The sequence below is a fragment of the Periophthalmus magnuspinnatus genome, chromosome 9 (genome assembly GCF_009829125.3).
Source record: "Periophthalmus magnuspinnatus isolate fPerMag1 chromosome 9, fPerMag1.2.pri, whole genome shotgun sequence".
NCBI classification, from domain to species: domain Eukaryota; kingdom Metazoa; phylum Chordata; class Actinopteri; order Gobiiformes; family Gobiidae; genus Periophthalmus; species Periophthalmus magnuspinnatus.
Genome location: NC_047134.1, coordinates 23,609,657 through 23,634,224, shown reverse-complemented (window position 1 = coordinate 23,634,224; position 24,568 = coordinate 23,609,657). Strand labels below are relative to the sequence as shown.

The following is a 24,568-nucleotide window of genomic DNA, read 5'->3' as shown; positions in this document are numbered from 1 at the left end:
TCGGGCAGCATGATCAATCTATCCAGACCCTGCTAGATTATAACCAGACTCTGACTCAACAAGTGTCCCAGCTCACTAATCAAGTTGCCACGCTGCTCGCTGCCCCACCTGCGGTGCCTGTAGTCGCCTCTGCTGCCACTGGGACCACGGCGCCGCCGTGCCCTCCGGAGTCAAGGGGCACGGATCCTGAGCCATATTCTGGTCAGCCCAGCCTTTGTCGGGGGTTTTGGTTTCAATGTATGTTCGTATTTCAGCAGTGCCCCAGCCGTTTTAATTCTGAGGCCGCTAAGATACTCTACATCTGTGGATTACTCCTGGTAAGGGCTCTCCAGTGCGCAGAGGCACGACTCGCGAACACACTTGTGGATAATTTGGACTTTAATGACTTTGTTTCAGCTTTTAACTGCTTTTCAGCTGTGAACGCCTCCTAGAGAACAAGCTGTTTGTGAAAGCTGAAAAGTGCGAGGTCCACGCAGAGGAGGTCAGTTTTTTGGGCTTCATAGTGGGGCGGGGCCAAGTGAAAGCTGACCCGGAGAAGATCCAGGCCATCATGGATTGGCCCGTCCCGGCCAATTGGAAGCAGCTCCAGAGATTTATCGGCTTCACTAAGTTTAACAGACGGTTTATACGAGATTTTTGTAGGGTTATCTCGCCCCTTACTAAACTTACCTCTCCTTCACTGCAGTTCACCTGGTCCCCGGAGGCGCAGTCAGCCTTCAATAAACTCAAGAAGCTGTTTACCTCCGCTCCCATCCTGCACCAGCCCGACCCCCTGCGCCAATTCATTGTGGAAGTGGACGCCTCCGACTCGGGAGTGGGGGCTGTGCTGTCTCAGAGATTTTACCCCCATAATCGCCTCTGCCCCTGCGACTTCTTCTCCCGTCGGTTGTCCTCGGCCGAGGCCAACTACGTCGTGGGGGACTGGGAACTCCTAGCCGTCAAACTCGCCTTGGAGGAGTGGCGTCATTGGCTAAAGGGAGCGGAGCAGCCGTTCGTGGTTTGGACGGACCACAAGAACCTGGAGTACATTCAGTCCGCCAAACGACTCAACTCCCGTCAGGCTCGTTGGTCCCTGTTCTTTAGCTGCTTCAACTTTATCCTGACCTACCGTCCCGGATCTCGGAATGTCAAACCGGACGCCCTTTCCCGCCAATTCACCCTGGAAGACAGCCCGGGCTCCGTGGAGACCATCATTCCCCCCTCTTGCGTTGTTGCAGCGGTTCATTGGGAAATTGAGGACACTATCCGAGAGGCCCAGACCAACGATCCTGACCCAGGTAACGGCCCACCTGGTAAACTGTTTGTCCCCGATTCTGTCCGTTCCCAGGTGCTCCAGTGGGCCCGCACCTCCAGGTTCGCCTGCCATCCCGGTGCGAGTCGCTCTCTCTCCCTGCTCAAGAGACACTTCTGGTGGCCCACTATGGACATGGACACCCGGGCTTATGTATCGGCCTGCCAGGTATGTGCTCGGGCCAAGGCCTCCCATTCACCCCCCTCTGGTCTCTTGTGTCCCCTCACAGTTCCCCGGCGGCCTTGGTCTCACATCGCGGTGGACTTTGTTACGGGACTACCTCCCTCTCAGGGGAACATGGTAATTCTCACCGTGGTGGACCGCTTCTCCAAGGCCGCCCACTTCATAGCCCTGCCTAAGCTCCCAATGGCCAAGGAGACCGCTGACCAGCTCACTCGCCATGTCTTCCACCTACACAGCATCCCGGTGGACATCGTTTGAACGCAGTTCACGTCCCAGGTGTGGCGGGCCTTCTGCGAAGGGTTAGGGGCTACGGTCAGTCTCACGTCCGGCTTCCTCCCGCAGTTGAATGGGCAGACGGAGAGGACCAACCAGGACCTGGAATCAGCCCTACGATGTACGGTCTCCACAAATCCCGCAACCTGGAGTTCTCACCTGCCCTGGATTGAATATGCTCATAATTCCCTTGTGAGCTTGGCCACCGGCATGTCCCCTTTCCAAGTGTCCCTGGGATACCCGCTCTTCCCCGCTCTTCCCCAAAGAGGAGGGAGACCTTGCGGTCCCGTCCGTCCAGCATCACCTCCAGCGCTGCCGCCGAGTTTGGAGCAAGACCAGAGCGGCCCTCCTTCGAGCCGGGGCGTGCACCAAGGCAGCGGCAGATCGTCACCGCATCCCGGCGCCCGCATACCAACCTGGCCAAATGGTTTGGCTCTCGTCCAGAACCATCCCGCTGAAAACGGACTCCCGCAAGTTGTCCCCCCGCTTCCTGGGGCCATTTAAGATTATCAGAATCATAAATCCATCTGCTGTACGACTCCAGTTGCCCCCGTCTCTCCGGATCCATCCAACATTCCACGTCTCCCAGGTCAAGCCTGTCCGGACCAGCGAACTGTCCTGCCTGTCTCGTCCCGATCCTGTCCTCGCTCTGGTCCCGGCTTTCCCGTCCCCGCTCTGCACTATGCCCATCTGGTCTGCCTCCCGCTCCCTGGCTCCCCCGTGTGTGTTAAATGAACTATTAAAAACTGAAATTCACCATTTTGTAAATAAACACTGTCAACTTGCCTTGAGTCTACACTCCTTGGTCCGCACCCGCACTAGCCGTTACGACAGATATATGTATATGTGACGCAACTAAGAAGCTTTGTTACTTAGCATAGCCTTCAGCATCAAGCTTGAGGTCCTGGAAGACCCTCTCAATGCCCAGGCTCTCAATGGACGTTTCCTGGCTCAGGTGACGCACATTACGGAACCCGTTACGTTGGTTTTATCCGGTAACCATCGTGAGGCCCGACGTTTCCATGTCCTCTCCACCTCCTCCTCTCCGCTGGTTTTAGGCTACCCCTGGTTACGGACTCATAACCCTGTCTTTGATTGGGCCCGGGGAAAGGTGTCTTTGGCCTTACCAACGCCCCTGCGGTGTTCCAGGCTCTTGTTAATGATGTTCTTCGTGATTTTCTGAATCGTTTTGTCTTTGTGTACCTTGACGACATCTTGATATTTTCCCAGTCCCCCCAGGAGCATCACCACCACATACGTCAGGTCTTGCAACGCCTCCTGGAGAACAGACTTTACATAAAGGCAGAGAAGTGCAAATTCCATGCTGAAGAGGTCAGTTTTTTGGGTTTCATTGTGGGGCGGGGCCAGGTGAAGGCAGATCCGGAAAAAATCCAGGCGGTCACGGATTGGCCGGCCCCCGTCAGTCACAAGCAGCTCCAGCAGTTTATTGGCTTCACTAACTTCTACAGACGGTTCATACGAGATTTTAGTCGTGTCATCTCGCCTCTTACTAAACTGACCTCTCCTTCATTACAGTTCACCTGGTCCCCTGAAGCGCAATCCGCCTTCGACAAACTTAAGAGCCTGTTCACTTCCGCCCCAATTCTTCACCAACCCGACCCCCAATTCATCGTGGAGGTGGACGCATCGGGCACGAGAGTGGGGGCCGTCTTGTCCCAAAGGTTTGACCCCCATAATTGCCTTTTCCCCTGTGCCTTCTTCTCCCATCGTTTGTCCCCGGCCGAGGCCAACTACAAGGTGGGGGACCAGGAGCTCTTAGCAGTCAAACTCGCCTTAGAGGAGTGGCGCCACTGGCTTGAGGGGGCGGAACAGCCATTCGTGGTGTGGACGGATCACAAGAATCTGGAGTATATACAATCCGCTAAATGCCTCAACTCCCGTCAAGGTCCCTGTTCTTTAGTCGCTTTAATTTCACCCTCACTTACTGTCTCGGATCCCGGAATGTCAAGCCCGATGCCCTTTCACACCAGTTCACGTCGGTGAAGAGCTCCGCCTCCGCCGAAACCATCATTCCCTCCTCCTATGTGGTAGCTGCCCTACATTGGGAGATAGAGGACATGGTCCGGGAGGCCCAGGCCAATGACCCCGACCCAGGTAACGGCCCACCTGGCAAACTTTTTGTCCCTAACTCTGTCCGTTCTCAGGTGCTTGAGTGGGTCCACGGCACAGCCATTACGACATTAGCAGATTTGACTTTATCTTCACTTATCGTCCAGAGTCCCGTAATGTCAAGTCAGGTGCTCTCTCACACCAATTCTCCCAGAAAGACATTCCATCTCCTCCCGAGACCATCACATCACCTACATGTGTGGTCATGGCTGTTAGCTGAGACATTGAAAATCTGGTCCTGGAGGCTCAACATACTCAGCCCAACCCAGGTAAGGGCCCCTCTGGGTCCCTTTTTGTTCCAGATGCCGTCCACTCTAAAGTACTGGAATGGGTCCATTGCTCCCGATTTGCCTGCCATCCTGGGGTCAACAGAACTCTCTCCTTGCTGAAACTCTACTTCTGGTGGCCAACTGTTGACAGGGACACCAGAGCCTATGTTCCCCCTTTCAAATCCCCCCCCCCTACATACATATACATAAAAGTAAAGAGTATCCACTCTAAAATGTACAGAACAGATGCCGACATTTTTTACTTTAGTACAACTTTTACTTTGTTACTTTCCACTACTGCAAGTTACGACGGAGTTTAAGGGTCAAAAAAATTAAAAATTAAAAATTAAATATAGGCAGCTGTGCGTGAACGAGTGACCAGTGCGTTATGAAGAATTTGGAGCATTTTGTTCAGATACAGCAATTTCTTCCAAATCTGTATGGTTCCTCCAACTAAACAAGCTCAAATGCTTGCAGTGTCTCTTCAAAGTACTTATACTGATGATAGTGTGGTGATGGTGGGCTAAAAGACACAGTATTTCATCGTGTGAAAACCCCAGTTGAAAGTTTATCTGAACAAAATGCTCCAAATTCTCAATAACACACAACTCACTGGTCACTCATTCACGCACAGCAGCCTATATTCTCATAAAAATACGACTTTATTCTCGTAATATTACGACTTTTTTCCTCGTAGCGCCCGCATTTTTTTTAATTTAAGTGACACTTATACTCCATCGTAGCAAGTGACACTGACCCTGTGATGAGAACAGCCTGTTATTTTCATTATTCGAAGTGAAACAGTGAGGAGATAGCGAGCGCTCTCTGATTGGTCCAGCCTGTGACTAGCCCCGCCTACAACCCGGAAGTGAGCGCAGTCATTCTGTTTGGCTGACTCTTCTGTGTACCTCGTCTCTCGCCTCATATCACTCATAGCATTTTTGGTTTTATTTTAAGGACATCTGAGAAAATCATTCAGCGATGGCTCTTTCATTCACGGGGAGGGTTGTTTTGGTCACTGGAGCTGGAGGAGGTAAAAATTCGTGAATGTATTGTTAAGTGCGAGGGTGACAGCCATGCTAACTGCTATACAAGTCAAACATGGAAAATAATGTACTATTAAACACTGAACTAGTTTACGTTCAATGTTTATTAGAACATCCTGCAGTTTCTTTGGTACTTTAATAGACTTTGTACTTTGAGTCTAGTGGTCAAAGATAACGCAGTAATAATGGTACGTGATATTGTTGTAACTGTGTGAAAGTTCATCCTGTTTCTGTTGTTTTCTCCAGGACTTGGAAAAGCGTATGCCCTGGCTTTTGCTGAACGAGGGGCTGCAGTTATAGGTAAATCTGTATTATAGATCTATGTTTATGTTATATATTTAGTTATCCTTATAACAGGATTTAAGCGGTAACAGTTTGAATAAATCACTTCTATGACTCACTTTAGTACTTAGTTTGCATCATTACATGAAAACTAAGTACTAAAGTGTTTAATTCTTCTGTTTACTTATTGCAGCTCATGGCTTTTTAACAGTATTGTAGATTTTAAATAGTTTTTTGAGTATAATCCTGCTCACTGGGATAAATTAGTTTCAATATTATTGTTGACTGTCTATATTTTCATCATTAACATATTAACATATCAAAGCCTTATAATCAAGCATTTAGTTTTACCAAATCGTATGGCCACACTAGTAGTGGAACTTAAAGTAAAAGTGGTGAAGTACTGTAATTAAATAAAGTACAGATACCTAAAAATTGCACTTAAGTAGATTTTAGAGTGGATACTTTTTACTTTTACTTCACTACATTTGAGAGCAGATATCTGTACTTAGGCCTGACACAATACCACATTTTAAAGGATGTTTTGTTGCTACAGATAAAATACTGCAATAAATGATAATATTAAAACAACTTTAAGCCACTGACACAATAACAATAATGCAAGATAATCCTAGGGAACTTGTATTTTATTGTTTCCTATTATAACATAACATAACAAACAAGTATATATAATAAAGTTATCAGTTGTCATTCAAATAAAGAGTCCACTTTTCCCAGCAATCCTCACATTTTGTTTATTGCAATACTGAACCATTTTTAAATAGGCTGAATCATTCAAAGGCCTGCAACACAGAAATAACAGAATTGTTAGCCATAGAGGAGACTTATTCTACTCTCTACGGCTCAAGACAGTTTAATAATAAACAAACGTGTGAATGGAACAAAGCACAACTCCAGCTGTGTCTTGGAGGAGGTAACATCATAACGTAATGCTCACAAGAGTCAATTTACGTACATTTTTAAGCATTTTTTCATGTGATACTTTTACTTAAGTATTTTTGTTGCTCCAGTATCTGGAGTATTTCTTCTACCACTGGCACTAATCGATAATAATTGGCAAGTCATGTATACAGTTTTATTACACCTGAGGCCTAGTTTGCTATTTTGATTTTTATCACGTTTGTTACTGAGTCTAGAGACTTTATATTGGCCTACAGGGGAATTAAATGTCTGCACAGCTTCTTAGTGGCCATACCTTGATTACTACCCCCTATAGTTCTAGAAATTGCAATGTTTACGCTCACAATCAGCAGAGAGAACTATACAGGGGTCAGGGTTTGCAATAACTACTATTTATACATGTGGTGAACCTGGAATACTGAATTGAAATATTGCATAATGCTGACCTCATAGCATAACTTTAAAGCACCCATATTATACTGTTTTCTGATCTATGTTATAATATTACATGGAGTTGTGTTTTGTTTTATTCAGACACGTTTAACACACAAACCCTGCATATTTAGGCTGAGTTCTTCTCTCCAATAGAAAACATGTTTGTGATGTCATAAGGTAATACAGAAGTGCTTTGCTGTGCTTTTAAACTCCATAAACCTTCACTAGAATAATTTGGATGCTTTCTGCTCTGGAGTTGCCAATCTCTATTGAACAAAAGATAAAAGGTAGCTGTTAAATTGAAGATTTAGACAGCCTAGAAATGCAGGATTACTCAAATATGTGTGAAAGTAACAAAACATCTCTGGTTAAGTTTTGATGAGGCAACAGCATTATAACATGATGCTGCCTACAAGAGTCAATTTTGTGTAATATAGGACCTTTAACAGCCAACAAACACAAACTGTCTTGTTTTTATATTGAAAACCTTAATGAAAATAATGGAAAAATATGCAATTATACTATGAGGCTAGCAATAATATTTTTTTTCCAATGAAGTAAAACAGTACACCTCACCTTTAACTAGTAACTTCTCACCTCTCTTTCCATCACAGTGATTGGCTTCAAGTCCCAGGTGTAACTGTTACTACTTTATGAAACAAAATGATTAAATTAAAGACCTGCAGCTCAGCCTTGAATCCAATGGCGAAGGTTTAAATATCATGTCTATATTTTGTTCTCGCTGCATTACAGTGAATGACCTCGGGGGAGATATTAAAGGAGGTGGGAAGAGTTCTGCTGCTGCTGATAAGGTGGTGGAAGAGATAAAAGCTAAAGGAGGAAAGGCAGTGGCCAACTATGGTGAGTATGGACGATAACACAACATTATCTACATCTGTATAGTAATGGACAAATGCTCTACCACTGTCCCCAACTTAACTTTTTAAACGTCTTTTTATCCAACATAAAAGTCACCAACTATTCTTAAACCAAACACGCATTCTATATATCTTCAATGTAATGAAATAAGGACACGATGTCCAGCTCTGAATGCTTTTCCAAGGAGTTTCATTACTTCCATCAACAAAATATTAAGTCTTTGGTCTATACTGTTTTAGTGCAGCCAAAAAAAATGGGTCAAGTACCTTCTGTGTTGTGAGACTTCACAAAAGACCAACACTCAGCTTGTCATCCGTTTATATCTCATGGTTATCCAGTGTTCTTTAACCCTGGCTTGATTACAGTTTAAACATACACTACCAGTTAAAAGTTTGGACACACCCACTCATTCAGTGTTTTTTTCATTATTTTTACTACTTTTTACATTTTATATACATAAGCATGCCATTTTTGCCTAGTCTCTTTCTCATGGTTGAGTCATGAACACTGACCTTTACTGAGGCAAGTGAGGCCTGCAGTTGTTTAGATGTTGTTTTGGGTTCCTTTGTGACCTCTTGGATCAGTCGTCGCTGTGCTCTTGGGGTCATTTTTGTAGGCCGGCCACTCCTGGTAAGGTTCACCTCTGCACCATGCTTTCTCCATTTGTGGATAATGGCTCTCACCGCAGTTCGCTGGAGACCCAAAGATTTAGAAATGGCATGAGACATGTCAGTTACTTTTCTTCTTATCTGCTCCTGAATTTCTTTGGATCATGGCACGATGTTTTGGGTTCAATATGGCCGACTTCACCTTGTCAGACAGGCTCTGTTTAAGTGATCTCTTGATTTGAAAAGAAAGTCTGGCAGCATCAGGCCTGAGTGTGGCTATAGAACTGAACTCAGCTTTCCACAATAATATGATTAATCACAGTTACCTCATCATTTAACAAGGGGGGCAATTACTTTTTCCACACAGGATCATGTAGGTTTGGATAGTATTTTTGTCTTAACAAATAAAATTATCACAGAATTTTTTTTAACATTTCCTTGAGTTATCTTTGTTTAATATTTTACAAACAGGTCCTAGGGCAGGAGTCCCCAACCTTTTTTGCACCACGGAATAATGTAGGTTTTATCTTCACGGACCGGCCATCTACGCATGGCAGATAAATATGGCAAAAATAAGTTAAGTGCATAAAAAATACTACTCACTACAGGAGCCCTGTGCTTGTTTCTTCTTTCCTTCTTGTTCACATTTGTTTCTTTCAAAAAACTCTAAAGGCTTATATTTTAATCCAGGGTGCTTAGTCTCAATGTGGCAAAGCAGTTTTGAAGGTTTCATTGCCTCGTTCGCTTTTCCCCAAATATTATGCAGAGCGGACTCGGCGCGTGAGAGTGCGAGAGTCACCTGTAGTGACAAACCCACATTTTAAGTAGGACTCCTGGTATTGTCTGTTAAATTTAGCTTCCTTTTTCCTGGAGGTCGTAGGCTCCTCTTCTGGCTCCTCAGTTGGCCTTTTCCCCTTTGTTAAAAAGTTCTCCAAAGACTTTTGCTTTTGGCTCATTTTCACTCGCTTGTGGGTCTACTTTTGTATGACGTGTCTGATGTGTTATACATGATATGTCATCGCAGAGGATAAGAGCATAACCAGCACAGATATAATATACCTGCCATTTTATCAAATGGATTTATGATTCCTATCAGGATTTTCATTATAAGTCTACGGACAAGCTTATTAGCGTGTCATGGGCGATGGGTGAAAGTTACATCGGAGAAGATGCAGTCGCTGATAAATTATTTGCTGTTTTTGTGCGGCCCAGTTGCAAATGCGTAACGGACCGGCCCGGTACCGGTCCCCGGCCCGGTGGTTGGGGACCACTGTCCTAGGGAATGGGTCAGACTATGAGCAGTTCAGAAATCACCTTATGACATGTGTGATATCAAGGCCAGTTACATCGCCTGGATTGGCATTACTGGGGCCTTGGCGATTGGATCTCTGGACATGGAATTATTTAGCAAAGAAAAAAGTTAAATGGCTCTACATTTAAAAAAATAATAATTTTATATTCCAATCTTCAAAGTAACCACCCTTTGCTTTCTTGAAAAAGATTGCATTTTAACAATATACATGTTGGCTATCCCCCATCTGGATTAAATATCACTGGTCTGTAGAATACTGTGATGTCTTCTGAAACCCAACAGGTACTAACATGATTTCTTCATGTATACTTCATGTGTACTTCATACACATCTTTGGTGATGTGTATGAAGTACAATTTTCAACCAAAACATTAATTATAAACTTTATATTTTTTGAAATACTGGTGAACTTTATCTCAGTCTTTACCTCAGACCTCTGTCAATCAGACTTATTCATACTTTTAAAAGTACACCGAGAACCTTTGGCGTAGTTAAAAAAGTTAAAGTTAAAAAAGTAAAAAGTCCACTGATTTGAAGGTTGGTGGTTGGAATACCACTCTCGAAATAAACACCATTGGTAGGGAGGTCAGACCCACAGGTTGGCGGTCCGATTCCACCTCCCACAGATGAATGCTGTCATCCTGTCCTTGGGCAAGACACTTGGTGACTCCTTGGTGTAAAGTGCTTGGAGTGTATTGAAGGTGGGAAAGCGCTATATAAAAATTTAACCATCCACCATTTTAACATTTATCAAAGTAAAAGATTTAAAATGTACTACAAAAGAATGCATTTTATTCTAAGAATCTTTGAGGGTTTGGGACATCAGTTACTACCTTGTTAAAACAAGGAAGTATAAATTGACAATATACTGCTGTAGTGATTTTTGGCTAGTTCTTGAGTTAAGGGAATGAGACTTGGAATGTGGCAAAAAACACTGGTCTGCATAGTTGTGCTGGAAATATCAGGGTTTAAGGCAGGGGTCTCAAACTCAATTTACCTGGGGGCTGCTGGAGGCAGAGTTTGGGTGAGGCTGGGCTGCATTAGGTTTTCTACAGGAAATGCTGTTAAAAAAATGCACCATTCCAAGTGCTGTTCAAACGGTGCATTTAAGTGCTTACGTAACTTCCGGCGCGACAACTGCTGTCCCAATTCATGCACCCGATGAATGTGGCCGAAAATGTGTCATGCGTTTCCATGGAGCTCGGCCGTAGCCGGAGCGTGCATCCGAGCACACTTTGCACATTCCTCACTTACATCAGCATCATAGTTATTCACCACAATGAGTTTACAAGCACTTTTCACAACTTTCAGAGACTAGAGTGCTGTGATGTTAAAGCTAGCAACAAGTTGGATGCTAAAGTGTACTTCCTGATTATGCTTTTTACTTCGATGCAGACAGCACAGAGCATATTTTAACCTCAAAAGGTCCTTAAACATTATATCTGTACTGGGATTATTTTTTCTCAAACACATGGGGAAATTGGATACAGGTCCTTAAATTCATAACATTGCTTTTTTCTGTGTCACTCTGAATAAATGGGCAGAAACTACATGTGAATTTGGCCACACTAACTCTAACATTATCCTTTAACAGTGTAATGAAAACATGGAAAAAAAGAACAAACAATAAATACAATCTTTTTCTCTTTTTCTCCTTAGATTCTGTTGAAGATGGAGAAAAGCTAATACAAACTGCACTGGAAGCTTTTGGCAGAATAGGTAAGTAAACCAGGTCAAAAATGACTGGAACTGTACAAGGGTTGTCAACAGTATCGAAAATCTGATACTAATCAACACTAAAACTAGTATCGAAACTAGATACTCATTTCAAAAAGTGTCGATACTAAAAAAGTCCCATTCACAGGACAGAAATGAACCTTTCCTGAATAGCTTTAGAATGAACTTTAGCTGTATCAGAAGAATTATAAGACCACATAGACTAGTATACACCATAGATTGTTTATATAAATGGACATAGCTAACCTGCTAGCTGCCGTTTTCCAAATAGGACGTGATCATGAGAACTTTCTGGCTCCATTGATTTTTGGCTCCGATTCACTTTACATTGAGAAACTGTCACCCCCCTCGCTGTAACTGCTGCTCAGGCTCATCATTTTAGTTTTAAAATGTTCATATTAACCTGCTGTACACGATCCTGGTATTTTTATTTTCAGTTAGCAACAGGTTTGATTGACAGCGTTGCTAAGCAGGGGGCAGGCACTTTGCAATCCTGTCAGTCAAACCTGTTTAAGGGGTATTACTTTCAGCAACCTCACTCCAGATTACCCTTTTGTTTGCAATGATACTCACGTCCAGAATTCCAAATATAGAACTAAGCTCCAAATTTGCCCCATAACTACTTGCCTCCATGAGCTTCATTTGACTGGACCCGAATGCTGTGGGTGACGTCACACCCACCCACTTCTTTATACAGTCTATGGTATACGCCCTTGGACAACTATGGAACCTATATGGATGACTGAGGAATTACACAGATATAAAGCTACATGCTAATATAAAAGAAAGCACTACCATTTAATGTTGAAAGCCTCATTCTGTTGTCTAAAGAAAGAGTGTTTTTTATTATCATCATGGTATTGAAATCAGTATCGAGTATTGTGTCTATTTATTATTATCGAAATTGAGTTTCACATTTTAGTATTGTGACAACACTAAACTGTACAAAACTGACTACTGTAAAATGCTCTTTGTTACAGATGTGGTTGTGAACAATGCGGGGTAAGTATGGCACTTTTTATAGATGTAATATATGGTAAATTTGTCTCAAACGTTTTTGCCTTGTCTTTGTCTAGGATCCTTCGTGATCGCTCGTTTGCCAGGACCAGTGATGCGGACTGGGGTAATTATGTCTTTATATCACACTAGACTGAGATGGGAAAATGGGACTTTTGGTTGTTTTGCTTCATAAAAATTGAATATATTTCAAGGACTAGTAAAATTGGATACTTTAGTGCCTCAATTGCAATTTAATAATCTGGTAATGAATTTTTATTCTCACACCTGCAGCTGTTTTTTGTGTGTTTTAAATGGACTTATATACTTATTTGAATTGTACTTTGAACAGGGCACCCTGGAAAAGAGAGTCTAAGTGCTCTAATTGGGTCTCGAAGTAGAAGTAGTAAATACTGTACAAGTAAAATTTGTACTTTACTTGAGTACATTTTTAAGTGGATATTTTTACTTCACTTTTTTTTTTTTTTTTTTTTAACAAGTTCATAATCTGACCAACAACAAAAACATACACATAAAGATTTGTGCTGAATTTTGTCCTAGCTGTTTTTTATCAGAATCACTACATTTGAAGCTTTATAAAACCTCAAAATCTGCATGAAATGCTTTTACTTTTAGATGTGATACTTTTACTTCAGTATTTTTTTGCCCTGGTATCTATACTTTTACTTAGTAACAAAATGGAGTAGTTCTTCCACCACTGTCTCCATCCATCCATCCATTTTCTTCCGCTTATCCGGGGCCGGGTCGGGGGGGCAGCAGTCTAAGCAGGGACTCCCAGACTTCCCTCACCCCGGACACGTCCTCCAGCTCCTCCGGTGGGACCCCAAGGCGTTCCCAGGCCAGCCAAGAGACATAGTCCCTCCAGTGTGTCCTGGGTCTTCCCCGGGGCCTCCTCCCGGTGGGACATGCCCAGAACACCTCCCTAGGGCGGCGTCCAGGAGGCATCCTAAGCAGATGCCCGAGCCACCTCAACTGGTTCCTCTCGACGTGTAGGAGCAGCGGCTCTACTCTGAGCTCCTCCCGTGTGACTGAGCTCCTCACCCTATCCCTAAGGGTGCGCCCGGCCACCCTGCGGAGGAAACCCATTTCGGCCGCTTGTATCCGCGACCTTGTCCTTTCGGTCATTACCCAGAGCTCATGACCATAGGTGAGGGTAGGAACATAGATTGACCGGTAAATCGAGAGCTTCGCCTTCCGGCTCAGCTCCTTCTTCACCACAACGGACCGATACAGCGACTGCATCACTGCAGACGCTGCACCGATCCGCCTGTCAATCTCCCGCTCCATCCTTCCCTCACTCGTGAACAAGACCCCGAGATACTTGAACTCCTCCACTTGGGGCAGAGACTCACCACCCACCCGGAGAGAGCAAACCACCTTTTTCCGGTCGAGAACCATGGCCTCGGATTTGGAGGAGCTGATTCTCATCCCAGCCGCTTCACACTCGGCTGCAAACCGCCCCAGTGCCTGCTGCAGGTCCTGGCTCGAAGAAGCCATCAGGACAACATCATCTGCAAACAGCAGAGATGAAATCCTGTGGTTCCCAAACCAGACCCCCTCCGGCCCCTGGCTGCGCCTAGAAATTCTGTCCATAAATATAATGAACAGAACCGGTGACAAAGGGCAGCCCTGGCGGAGTCCAACATGCACCGGGAACAGGTCTGACTTACTGCCGGCAATGCGAACACAGCTCCTGCTCCGGTCATACAGGGACCGGACAGCCCTTAGCAAAGAGCCCCGGACCCCATACTCCCAGAGCACCCCCCAAAGGACACCACAAGGGACACGGTCGAATGCCTTCTCCAGATCCACAAAATACATGTGGACTGGTTGGGCAAACTCCCATGAACCCTCAAGGACCCGATGGAGTGTATAGAGCTGGTCCAGTGTTCCGCGACCAGGACGAAAACCACACTGCTCCTCCTGAATCCGAGGTTCGACTATCGGTCGGATTCTCCTCTCCAGTACCCTGGAATAGACCTTGCCGGGAAGGCTGAGGAGTGTGATTCCCCTGTAAATGGAACACACCCTCCGGTCCCCCTTCTTATACAGAGGGACCACCACCCCGGTCTGCCATTCCACAGGTACTGTCCCCGACCGCCACATGATGTTGCAGAGACGTGTCAGCCAAGACAGTCCCACAACATCCAGAGACTTGAGGTACTCAGGACGGATCTCATCCACCCCCGGAGCCTTGCCACTGAGGAGCTTGCCAACCACCTCAGTGACTTCAGCCAGGGTGATGGACGAGTCCGCCTCCGGGGTCCCCAGTTTCGGCTTCCTCCTCGGAAGACGTGACAGTGGGATTGAGGAGATCCTCAAATTATTCCTTCCACCGCCCGACAACATCCCCAGTCGAGGTCAGCAGCTCTCCACCCGCACTGTAAACAGTGTTGGTGAAGCACTGCTTCCCCCTTCTGAGGCGTCGGATGGTTTGCCAGAATCTCTTTGAGGCCGTCCGATAGTCCTCCTCCATGGCCTCCCCGAACTCCTCCCAACCCTGAGTTTTTGCCTCTGTGACTGCCCGAGCCACGGCACGCTTGGCCCGCCGGTACTCATCAGATGCCTCACGAGTCCCACGAGCCAACAAGGCTCGATAGGACTCCTTCTTCAGCTTGACGGCATCCCTTACTTCCGGTGTCCACCACCGGGTTCGGGGATTGCCACCGCGACAAGCACCGCAGACCTCACGACCACAACTACGAGCAGCCGCATCGACAATAGAGGTGGAGAACATGGCCCACTCGGAGTCCATGTCTCCAACCTCCCCCGGGATCAGGGAGAAGCTCTCCCAGAGGTGGGAGTTGAAGACCCCTCTGACAGAGGGCTCCGCCAGATGTTCCCAGCAGACACTCACGATGCGCTTGGGCCAGCCAGGTCTGTCCGGCTTCCTCCTCCGCCAGCGGATCCAACTCACCACCAGGTGGTGATCAGTTGACAGCTCAGCCCCTCTCTTCACCCGAGTGTCCAAGACACGCGGTCGGAGATCAGATGATACAACAACAAAGTTGATCATCGACCTCCGACCTAGAGTGTCCTGGTGCCACGTGCACCGATGGACACCCTTGTGCTCGAACATGGTGTTCGTTATGGACAAACTGTGACTAGCACAAAAGTCCAATAACAAAACACCACTCGGGTTCAGATCGGGGAGGCCATTCCTCCCAATCACGCCCCTCCAAGTGTCACTGTCATTACCCACATGGGCGTTGAAGTCCCCCAGGAGAACAACGGAGTCCCCAGTTGGTGCACTGTCTAGTACCCCTCCCAGGGACTCCAAGAAGGCTGGGTACTCCGCACTGCTGTTTGGCCCGTAGGCCAACACAACAGTGAGAGACCTGTCCCCGACCCGAAGGCGGGGTGAACTCCAACACGTGGCGGCTGAGCTGTGGGGCAATGAGCAAGCCCACACCAGCTCGCCGCCGCTCCCTGTGGGCAACACCAGAGAAATGGAGAGTCCAACCCCTCTCAAGAAGTTGGGTTCCAGAGCCCAAGCTGTGCGTGGAGGTGAGGCCGACTATATCTAGCCGGTAATGCTCAACCTCCCGCACAAGCTCAGGCTCCTTCCCCCCCAGCGAGGTGACATTCCATGTCCCCAGAGCTAGTCTCCATGTCCGGAGATCCGGTCGACTGCCGCCCAGATCTCTCAGCACCCGCCCCTCATGGCTCCTCTTGCACGTGGTGGGTCCACGGGAGGACGGCCCCACGTCGTTCCTTCGGGCTGGGCCCGGCCGGGCCCCATGGGGAAAGGCCCGGCAACCAGGTGCTCACTGCCGAGCACCCACCCCAGGCCTGGCTCCAGGGTGGGGACCCGGTAATGCCAGTCCGGGCGACGTAACTGGCCTTCTTGTATTACTCTTCATGGGGGCTTCACTATCTCCCTATATAAATAAACATAAACACTCTCTGACTAGCTCATCTGATGCAAAAGAGTACAGTCTTACAATTACAAGTACCTTATTTTCCGTACAATAAGTTGCACTTTTTTTTCATAGTTTAGCTGGGGGTGTGATTTATACTGAGGAGGTAGTAACATTGCAACATGACTTAAAGGTTCTATATTACACAAAATTGATTCTTGTGAGCTTTAAAAGAAATCTGATCCACTTGTGATTAATGTTAACCTCTTCCTGTTCCAGATATTATCCACAGAGTTCATTTGAGAGGCTCGTTTTTGGTGACCAGAGCTGCATGGAACCACATGAAGAACCAAAAATTTGGCAGGTACCCAGTGACTGTCCCCCCCATTACACAGTAATAGTGTGATATAGGCCTGCCACTATAATCACTATATAGATTAGATCAGTGGTCCCCAACCACCGGGCCAGGGACCGGTACCGGTCCGTTACGCATTTGCTACCAGGCCACACAAAAACAGTAAATATTTTAATTCAATTCAATTCAATTCAATTCATTTATTTTTGTAACGCCCAAAATCACAACAACAGTTGTCTCGAAGGGCGTTCATGTTTTGGTTGATGGGGGAAACCGGAGTACCCGGAGGAAACCCATCCAGACACGGGGAGAAACATGAAAAACTCCACACAGAAAGGCCTGGTGACCCGGGGATCGAACCAACCTTCTTGCTGTGAGACATGAGTGATGGCACTCAGTCACCGTGCCGCCAAGACACAAAAAACAAAACAACAGGAAGAATCAGACACAACAAGAAAAATCAGACACAACAGGAAAAATCAGACACAACAGGAAAAATCAGACAACATAAGAAATCGGCCAGGAGACCAGACGAGGAGGAGGAGAGCCGGGCGAGGAGGAGGAGAGCCAGGCAAGGAGGAGGTCCAACTGTCATCGGGGCATCTGAAAGAGATACACTCCACAGGGGGAGTGGGACAGGGGACAACATGTGAATAGCATTGCTGATGAGAAAATAGGGCAAAGTAGAGGATAGTGCTCAGGTTGCCATACTTCCCCCAGCTAGTTACTCCTACTGCAGCTTATCTTATCCCGGGTTTTAATAACCCTAACTCCCTCACTAAGTAACCTGGTCATACGCTATACCGAAGAGGAAGGTTTTAAGCCTGGTCTTAAATACAGAGACTGTGGGGGCCTGTTTAACATCAGCAGGGAGTTGATTCCATAGCACAGGAGCTTGGTAACTGAATGCTCTCCCTCCCACTGTACTTTTGGACACTCTAGGAACCACTAATAGTCCTGCATTCTGAGAGCGGAGTGCTCTGTTTGGCTGGTACGGGACAATAGCATCTTGCAGATAGGATGGGGCCATACCGTTTAGGGCTTTGTATGTCAGGAGGAGGACTTTGAATTTGATTCTAAGCTCGACAGGAAGCCAGTGCAGATATTTTAGTACAGGACTGATGTGGTCTCTTCTTTTAGTTCCTGTTAGGACTCTGGCCGCTGCATTTTGGACCAACTGGAGGCTCCTTATAGTACTTTTGGGGCAGGCGGCAAGCAGGGAATTACAGTAATCAAGTCTGGAAGTAACAAATGCATGGATGAGTTTTTCAGCATCGTTTTTAGGTAAAATATTTCTAATTTTAGTTATATTTCGCAGGTGAAAGTATGCGGTTTTACAAGCTAGGTTTATATGGGCTGTGAATGAGAGATTTTGATCAAATAGGACTCCAAGATTTTTTACAGTAGGGCTAGAAGCTATATTCACATTGTCGAGTGAGATTATCTGGTCTGACAGAGAATCTCTTTGACCTTTGGGACCAACGACAATGACCTCTGTTTTTTCAGGATTTAAGAGCAGGTAATTCAAGGTCATCCAGGTTTTGATGTCCTTCACACAGGCACTGAGTTTATCTATTTGATCAGTCTGATTTGGTTTCATTGATAAGTACAGCTGAGTGTCATCAGCGTAGCAGTGAAAATTAATGCCATGTTTTCTGATAATGTTACCCAATGGCAACATATACAGAGTAAATAGGATTGGACCAAGCACAGATCCTTGTGGAACACCACAGGCTACTTTAGAACAGGGAGAGGTGCTCTGGTTTATACTAACAAACTGGTACCTATCTGATAGATAGGATTTAAACCATTTGAGGGCGGTCCCTCTGATTCCAATGTCACATTCTAACCTCTGCAGTAGAATGTTGTGATCAATGGTGTCAAACGCTGCACTGAGGTCCAGTAGGACCAGGACTGAAGCCAGCCCGTTATCAGCAGCTAGTAGTAAATCATTTGTTACTTTAAGCAGTGCAGTCTCTGTGCTGTGGTGAGCTCTGAATCCAGATTGAAATTTTTCAAATATATTATTGTCCTGCAGGTGGCGGCAGAGCTGTTTCACCACAACTCGTTCTAGAATTTTTGAGAGGAAGGGAAGATTAGAGATAGGTCTGTAGTTGACTAATTCATCAGGATTTAGGTTAGGTTTTTTCAAAAGGGGTTTAATCACAGCATACTTAAAGGACTGAGGAACGTAGCCATTTTCTAACGACATATTTAATATGTTATGGATGGAATCTATTATTAGGGGGAGGGCTTCTTTGAGGAGTCTGATTGGAATAGGGTCGAGCAAACAGGTTGATGGTTTTGACGACATGATGACTGAGGTAATCTCCACCTCATCAACAGGAGTAAATTTATCTAATATTATTAGAGGGTCCATATGGGATATTGGCATTACAGACTGGATTTGCTCAGAGCTGATTTTTGGAGTAGCTTTGTTAATTTTGTCTCTAATGGTTGTGATTTTGTAATCAAAGAAGTGAAGAAAGTCATCACAACTAATGTTCGAGGGGATAAGAGACTCATTGGCAGTGTGGGAGTTTGTCAGCCTGGCTACAGTGCTGAACAAAAATCTGGGGTTATTTTTGTTTACTTCTATTAGATTTGAATAGTATCTAGTTCGGGCTTTCCGCAGAGCGGCCTTATAAGTGAGCAGGCAGAGCTTCCATGCCTTCAGAGACTGCTCAGAGCGCGAGCGGCGCCAAAGCTTCTCTGTGCGTCTTACATGTTGTTTGAGTGTCCTGAGCTGTAACGTGTACCATGGAGCCGGAGGTCTTGGTTTAATGTTTTTCTGTTTTAGCGGAGCTACAACATCGAGAGCAGATTTTAAGGTGAGCATTGTTCTGTCAACCAATCGATCAGTGACAATTGGATTAAAATTATTGCCATTGTCACATGACATATCTTTCAGTAATGGCTCAATAATTTCTTTAAACTCTGTAACCGATTTATCTGATAATGTTCTTTTCATTATAGTTTTTTTCTGTGGGGCTGGATAGTCTTTTAGTATAAATTGAAAGGTAATTAAGAAATGGTCAGAGAGTATAGGGTTTTGAGGAAGGACAATTAGATCATTAATCTCAATACCATAGGTTAGAACGAGATCTAGAGTGTGATTGTGACAGTGAGTCGGCTTATTCACACTCTGGGTGAAACCGATCCCATCCAGGAGTGCACCAAAAGCATTACTGAGGCAATCACTGCCGTTATCTACATGAATGTTGAAATCTCCGACTATAACAATCCTTTCCCAGTTCAAGACTAAACTTGAGATGAAATCAGAAAACTCTGTTAGGAAGTCGGCATATGGACCAGGAGGTCGATAAATTATTATAAATATAACAGCTTTTTGGTTTTTCCAATTGGGGCACGTAATGGAGAGTGCGAGGCTTTCAAAGGAGAGGTAAGTATAGTTGGGTTTGGGGCTGAGAATTAGACTAGAATGAGAGATGACGGCCACACCACCACCTCGACCTGTGCTCCGGGCACTCTGAAAGTTCATGTGACTTGATGGTGTAGATTCGTTTAGTCTAACATAATCATTTTCCTGAAGCCATGTTTCAGTTAGGGCTAACAGATCAATATTAAGGTCGCCAATTAGTTCATTTATTAAAAGAGATTTGGAGGAAAGAGACCTGATGTTTAGCAGTCCACATTTTACACACTTATCATTTTGTTTATTCGCGGCACATTTATTTATTTTTGTTAAGTTATGAGATCTGACAGCTTCCTTGTCAGAGTTTAGGGGTGTTTTATTTGTGCTTTTTGTACGTGGGGCACACACAGTCTCTGTCTGTTTGGAGCTGTTCCCTCTGACTGAGTTGTGCTTCACTGGTCTAAACTGCTCCCTAACGTCACTATCACTGTCACTGTGCTTCCCTGAGCTATTCTGCGTGCTAGTCTTACCTGGTCAATCTAGACTAGCAATCATATTCTGAGCTAACAGGGCGGAGCCAGCCTGCGTGGGATGGATGCCGTCTCTACGTATAAGCCTAGGCTTCCCCTCAAATGTCCTCCAATTATCTATGAAGACGACACCATTCTGCGGGCACCAATTGGTCAACCACTGGTTGACTGCTGAAAAGCGGCTGTACATTTCACAATTGGTATAGGTTGGGAGGGGGCCAGAGAAGTACACGGACTCCGACATCGACTTAGCCAATTGACAGACTGCAGCTATCTGTAACTTAACCACCTCTGACTGACCGCGCCGAGTATCGTTACCCCCCGCGTGTATAACGATCCGGCGGTACCTATTCTTACTTTTCTTTAAAAGCCTAAGATTCCCCTCGATGTCACCCAGTCTGGCTCCAGGGTAACACCGCGTGGAAGCTGCAGGCAGTTCCACGTCCCTGACTATGGAGCTCCCTATGACTAAAGTGTCCCGGGTCCAGTTCAGGGGAGCAAACCTGTTCTGGACGGGGAGCTCTCTACTCTCAACCCTGTGTCCCTGGTCTGCTACAGTCCTATTCTCAGCCCTGTGTCCCTGGCCTGTCCTACGCTTTCTTCTAACCGTCACAAACCTGTCCTGGTCTGATCCCGGCTGCACGGGTTGCGCTGGGGGGCTAGTCTCACTAGTTACGCCAAAGCTACTGCGGTCCGCGGTCCCTACTGCTGCTACCTGACTGTAACTCGGGGTCAGAGCCTCCAATGAGCGGATCCGCGTTTCTAACTCTGAGACCCTGGCCTGCAGGACTGCCACTACACTACACTTAACGCAACTGTCCCTATCATCATCAAATAAGCCAGGGTCATCACTCCACATATGGCAACCAGGGCAGGGAAAAGCGAGAGAAGAGGGGGAAGGTTTAGCCATGATGCTAGTCGGCTAGGCTAGTTCAGGCTGAACCGAGAGATAGAGGGGATTAATCCACGAAGTGCGGAGCAATAGATGCTGAATGAAACTTCGGTGGTTTAGCGAAGTATTCAGGCACTAGTGTAGATGTTAGAAACTGCTTTTTAAAATTGTAAAGATTCGTGGATTAACAATTTCAGGAGAGAGACGCTAGATACGCTAGATATACAACTCGCAAAACAGAATGCACTCACCCGGAAATGACGTCAGCCAAGTTTTATCAGCGACCGCATCCTCTCCTACGTAACTTTCGGCAGTCCCTCATGACGCACTAATAAGCTCGTCCGTAGTGTTGTGAGATGTGTGTCTAGCTTCTATGTGCTTTAGTTCAATGTGGTGCGTGAGTGTGAGTGAGAGGTGACATGCGCGTGCATGTGGCGCATAGTGTGGTTCAACCCACGGAGAAATGGCGAGTGAGAGTCTACAGATGCACTTGGAAAAAGACAGTGTGTGAGTTAGAGCAGAAGTGATGCGTTATTACAGTGCAGTACAGATAATAAAGACACCAACTCTTGAGCAACAGACTGGGGTGGTGTTTGAGCTCACCACACTCCAAACAATTTTGAGGTTAAGAACAGGGAGTTAAACCCAGGAGGAAGAGTGACCCTTCGGCCCTGGAGAAGACGGATCTCCCCTGTGTCTCCCGACCACGGTCAAGGGACCGAAGCAGGAAATGTTTAACAGTAGATATATAATGAAAATCCTGATAGGAAATCGCCACAGAAATCTATTTGATGTAGTGGCAAGTTTATTATATCTGTGATAAATCTGCTCTTGTCCTCCGCGATGACGTATCACGTATAACGCATCAGACACGTCGCCCAAAAGTAGAGCCACAAGTGAGAGAAAATTAGCCAAAACAAAAGTCTTTGGAGAGCTTTTTAACAAAGGAGAAAAGGCCAACTGAGGAGTCAGAAGAGGAGACTACGACCTCCAAGAAAAAGAAAGCTATTTAAAATTTAAGAGACAATACCAGGAGTCCTACTTAAAATCTGGGTTTGTCGCTGCAGGTGACTCACGTGCAGAGTCTGCTCTGCGTAATATGCGGGAAAAGCAAATGAGGCAATGAAACCTTCAAAACTGCTTTGGCACATGGAGACCAAGAACCAGGGATTAAAAGATAAGATTTAGAGTTTTTTGAAAGAAACAAACATGAGCAAGAAGGAAAGAAGAAACAAGCACAGACCTCCCACTGATGCGGCGGTATACCGTGGTGAGTTGTATTTTTAATGCACTTAACTTATTTTTGCCACATTTATCTGCCACACGTAGAAGACCGGTCCGTGAAAATAAAACCTACATTGTTCCAGTCCGTGGTGCAAAAAAGGTTGGGGACCACTGGATTAGATGGTGGTGCGGGCAGGGGCATTACCTTCAACAGCCTTGCTCTGGATTAGCTCTTTGATTTCTATGATACTCATGCTCAGAATTCCAAATATGGAACTCTGCTATAAATTCGCCCCATATCTACTAGCCTTGATCAGTTTATTTTGACTGGAGCCGAAGGCTATGGGTGACGTCACACTCATTTAGTCCACTTCTTTATACAGTCTATGATTTTAAGCTAGCTACTCGTGTCTTATTACTGAGCCTATGACCAGGCTACTCTGCTCTAAATTTGAACTGTTCTTCAAAGAATTGGTGGTTTTAACTGTTTAAAACGTCCTAAACATTTTATATTACACAAAACTGACTCTTGAGAGCTTTAAGTCATGTTATAATGCTGTTACAAAAGCATACCTGGAGTTGTGTGTTGTTGCATTCACACATGTTTGAGTAACCCTTTATTATTAGTTTGTCTAAAAAGCTCAAAATGCTTTGTTCCACCTTATGATGTCATGATGGGGTAGTTTTCAAGTTAATGGCTCCCTTTTACCCTGTGTTCAGTAGAGATTGGCAAGGGCTGAAATTATCCAAATGATTCTAGTGAAGGTGTATGGAGTTTAAAAATACAGTAGAGCACTTCCTGTATTACCATATGACATCACAAGGTGGAACAGGTGGAGTGTTTTCAGTTTGAGAGAAGAACTCAGTCTAAACATGCAGGGTTTGTGTGTTAAACATGTGTGAATGAAACAAAACACAACTCCAGGTCTGTTTGTGATGAGGAAACAACATTATATCATAGATCAGAAAACATAGTAATATGGGCCCTTACCCCTTATGTTGTCCTCTGGTCATAATCACCCTCCACTGTGTTAAAAAAAAAAAAAAAAAAAAAAAAAATACCATAATGATTATTTTAGATCTTGAAATTTTTTGACTTTTCCTAGATTGACCCAAACTTTAGAAAAAGTGAAGTGTTGCCTTTATTCACATTATCATGCATGCTGTACAAAAAAACCTAACACAGGTCGTCTTCGGGTCAAAATGACCCAACAGTGAAATTCAATTAAAATCACGGTTATTTACACACCACAGAATGTGAGAATGTTTTAGTCCTGTCTCAGATCAATCAGTATCAGATGTAAACAATCAGTAGCAGACATAAACAAGACAAGACAGGTGGACAGTGCCTTTGATCTGTGGATTTCCAGAAGTTATAAAGGTGCTGCAGATGACATTACCCCGAATTCTCTCTGTGTTGAAGCTATGAGTGCACGTTATAACGTCCAAAAGGCTCTAGAGCTGATTTTTCCAGATGTCCAGCAAGACAACTCTGATTCAGAGGAGGAAGTGGAGGATGTATCAGAAGACAATGGGGAGCAATACAACCCAGAGCATGATGAATCATTTTCAGAAGAAGAAGAAAACGCTGAAGCTGAAAGAGAGACTTTCCTTTCAAAAAATGGCAAAATAACATGGTTCTCGGAAGCATATGACCAACATGGCAGGGAGGCAGAACAAAATGTCATAAAGATGACCCCAGGACCCACAAGATATGCCGTTTCTCATGCCCATGACATTGTCTCTACATTCTACCTGTTCATCACACCAGCAATAGAAAAAATAATCTTGGAGATGACAAATCTGGAGGGTTTTCTCAAATATGGAGACAGCTGGAAAAAGATGGATGAGACTGACCTGCGGACCTACTTAGGGCTGCTCATCTTAGCAGGTGTTTACAGGTCCCGAGGTGAGGCTGCAGCTAGTCTATGGGATGCAGAGAGTGGAA

At 45.3% G+C, this 24,568-nt stretch overlaps 1 protein-coding gene across 1 annotated transcript in view; it reads left to right on the top strand.

Annotated features, from left to right (window-relative positions):
* The first annotated feature begins 4,999 nt into the window (after window positions 1–4,999).
* The window catches only part of hsd17b4 (hydroxysteroid (17-beta) dehydrogenase 4), a 65,008-nt gene continuing 45,439 nt past the window's right edge, over window positions 5,000–24,568 (top strand). Inside the window, exons 1-7 of the mRNA XM_033972979.2 lie at window positions 5,000–5,179; window positions 5,439–5,492; window positions 7,584–7,691; window positions 11,289–11,348; window positions 12,347–12,368; window positions 12,443–12,489; window positions 16,523–16,607. Of these exons, the coding sequence (XP_033828870.2) occupies window positions 5,128–5,179; window positions 5,439–5,492; window positions 7,584–7,691; window positions 11,289–11,348; window positions 12,347–12,368; window positions 12,443–12,489; window positions 16,523–16,607 (428 nt within the window). The 5' untranslated portion in view covers window positions 5,000–5,127. The remainder of the gene's footprint in view (window positions 5,180–5,438; window positions 5,493–7,583; window positions 7,692–11,288; window positions 11,349–12,346; window positions 12,369–12,442; window positions 12,490–16,522; window positions 16,608–24,568) is intronic.